The sequence below is a fragment of the Austrofundulus limnaeus genome, unplaced genomic scaffold (assembly GCF_001266775.1).
Source record: "Austrofundulus limnaeus strain Quisiro unplaced genomic scaffold, Austrofundulus_limnaeus-1.0 Scaffold618, whole genome shotgun sequence".
NCBI lineage: Eukaryota > Metazoa > Chordata > Actinopteri > Cyprinodontiformes > Rivulidae > Austrofundulus > Austrofundulus limnaeus.
The window spans coordinates 49,578-52,439 of NW_013953020.1; the positions used below are offsets into that span (position 1 = coordinate 49,578).

At 39.8% G+C, this 2,862-nt stretch overlaps 1 protein-coding gene across 8 annotated transcripts in view; it reads right to left on the reverse strand.

The window, feature by feature from the left end:
- Positions 1–1,507: 1,507 nt before the first annotated feature.
- The window catches only part of add2 (adducin 2 (beta)), a 26,196-nt gene continuing 24,841 nt past the window's right edge, over positions 1,508–2,862 (reverse strand). For 6 of the 8 annotated variants that reach the window (XM_014027123.1, XM_014027126.1, XM_014027125.1 and 3 more), the window contains one exon: positions 1,508–2,036. In XM_014027123.1, coding sequence (XP_013882577.1) covers positions 1,777–2,036 — 260 coding nt within the window. In that variant the 3' untranslated portion in view covers positions 1,508–1,776. Of the gene's footprint in view, positions 2,037–2,189; positions 2,228–2,862 lie in introns of all 8 variants that reach the window. The other 2 variants (XM_014027128.1, XM_014027127.1) reach the window with 1 other exon arrangement.

Consider the following 2,862-nt stretch of genomic DNA (forward strand, 5'->3'; position numbering starts at 1 on the left):
ACCTTTTTCCTCTGTCCTGCAGGTTGAAGTTGTGCCTCATGAAAACAGTTCAGTCTTAATATTAAATCAGAGAATTGGAGTCCTTGTACACATCATTTTAATTTAACTGTGTTAAACGAAACAGGCAGACAAGTACGCAGCTTTCTGGTCTAGATTACTAATTTGSTTTGAAATAATTCTSCAATCATGCTCCAKATTAACAAAGYTAAAWKGGGRRAAAAACTTAGAGAAGTAATTCTAAAGAATAGAAATGTAAGAAAACCATGGATAAATATGTCTTAACTGGGGCTTAAACCTGCACCTGCAGAACTATAAGATCGTTGAGCCACAGTTACAGGAGCCCCAGACTTTGTCAAATAAGATCCACCTGTGGGGATCTGGAAACAGAAAACAGGCTCACTGTGTTGAAAAAAAAACATCCTGTTTACATTCTGTCCTCAGGTTTTTGTGCATGTCGGCTCAAAGCTGAGGATTAAGAACTTCTAATTTTAATTTCAAAATAAAATTTTTTAATCAGAAAATTTCCACTATTGAAAACTGCAAGTTCAATTCTCCTCATTCTGCATAAAATAAGTGAGATCCGGAGTTAGCAGAGACTGTTTCGATGAACTGAAACCAGCAAAACTGTCCACGGGACAACATCTTCACGAGAATGAATCGGTAAAAATCATTTTAAATTCCACTGAAATTTGTCCAAGATTTGAAAAAATACCGAAAACATCAYGAGTTGTAAATATAAAAGTGGTGAGATGTAAAAACGACGCCTTGAGAAACAGACGAGAACAGAATGCTAAACTGAAGTGAAACCCAACTTTAATGTCTGATACATGGCAACGCTGCAACACTCACATGTACATTCAGAAAACAATTCACACATCAGCATTTTGATAACAGCTACTGGTTCAAACTAAAACAATTACTGTCAAGAGGTATTTTGCACATGTTTCAAAAGAAAAGAAAAGTGGAATGTTTCATACTTTCATTTCTTGTTGTGTTTTAACAAAGTTATTGTGTAGTCTTTTCCTTTTGAGTTTAACGGTGTTCATAGTGGCTCATTTTGTTGCTTCCTGCTTCCTTTCTTCATCTCTGCTGGAAAAGCCTCAATAATCTGACAGTTTGACATAAAACTTACATTCAGCAGAGAACGGTCTGTAACTATCAGTATATTTCTAAACGCACTGCACCCAGACTCAAAGATTATACCTGCAACATCTACCTGATAATCAAAGCTGACTACATACTTATATTGATGAACAAATGTGACGTGCTAAAATATTAATCTACATAAGTGTCTACACATGAAGAACTGAGACTTTACTCTCCTTCGTGTCTTGGTAAAAACAAACGTGTTGCAGGATCAGAGAATCCTGCTTGTTGAAAGAAACCTATTGGCTGTACAGTAACATGAAGTGAAATGACAAACTGTTGTGTGTGTGTGTGTGTGTGTGTGTGTGTGTGTGTGTGTGTGTGTGTGTGTGNGTGTGGGTCTGTATATATTCTATAATAAGTGTGTGTGTGTGTGTGTGTGTGTGTGTGTGTGTGTGTGTGTGTGTGTGGGGAACAAAGACACAAATACAGAAACTGTTAGTGATGACAAGTAGTTCGTCCAGTTAGTCGGTTTGGGTCAGATAGTTGATGAAAATAACCAGAGCTCTTTAAACCTGCTTCAGATGAATCACCACACACATTAATCAGTGTATCATAGTGAAGCTGTAAAATACACCGTGACATGAGTCTGAATAGATCCGAGTGGCTCAGCCCATCAGCTGCTCCGACTCAGACCTCCACTTTCTCCTTCTGCTTCTTGCTTTTCTTCAGGAAGGACGGCGGCTTGAACTTCTTCTTCTTCTTGGACGGGGATTTGGAGGGCGAGCCTTCGGGGGTGTTGCCTTGGGGTTTAGCCGGCAGAGCGGCAGGAGTGGAGGAGGTGTCGTTGGTAGAAAGAGCCTTCATCCCTTTCTCCAGCTCCTCCGAAACCTGCTTCTCCTCCTCGCTGCCATTTTGAACGGCGGGAGAGTCGCTCTGCTCCTTCTCCGCTGCACAGATTGTTGGAAAAGAACAAAGAAAATATAGAACAGAATATTCAGCAATCACACGCGTGAGGTCTGAGACGGGCGGAGCTGCAAAGCTACACGCTAACATGCTTGCTTTATGAGATTTGAGTCGACATTGGGTTTCTCTGTACTTACTCACTAGAGGGACAGAACCAAAGCACCAGATGTGTGTCCTATAAACCAGTGTGGGACAACACAGATAAGGACAGATAGAGACACAAGGACAGAGGACAACAGATACAGTTGGTGCTGAGGCCGATGAGCTGAAATGTGCCAAACACAACTCAAACAGAAACAAACCACAAACTCACATTTTGACCTTTGACTCATAAAACCTGTGCTTCAGTTTCATTTGAGCAGTCTTCTATAGTAGCTCTGATCCACTGAGCTGAACTCAGAGTCTCTGCAGGTCTTTAGCAGTTTCTAAAACTATTCAAATTTAATCTCAAGTGAAAAAAAAAACTGATTCCATTGTGTCATTAGTTATTAGACAAAAAAACAAGCCAAAATTGTTTCACTTTTAATGCATAAGCTGTGTGTGAAAGTTTGAGCCAGGTGCTGCTGATCAGATGGACTGACTGACAGTCGACCAGGAACTCCTCTGTGGACCAAACTGATACTAGAGTCAAATGTGAGACCACCTGTCTGACAGCTGAAAGCTTGCCCTCACCAAAAAGCAGTATATGCTAATATCCATTGAGTATTCTAATTTTAAACATACAAGTAAGTAAGTAAGTAAGTAAGTAAGTAAGTAAGTAAGTAAGTAAGTAAGTAAGTAAGTAAGTAAGTAAGTAAGTAAGTAAGTAAG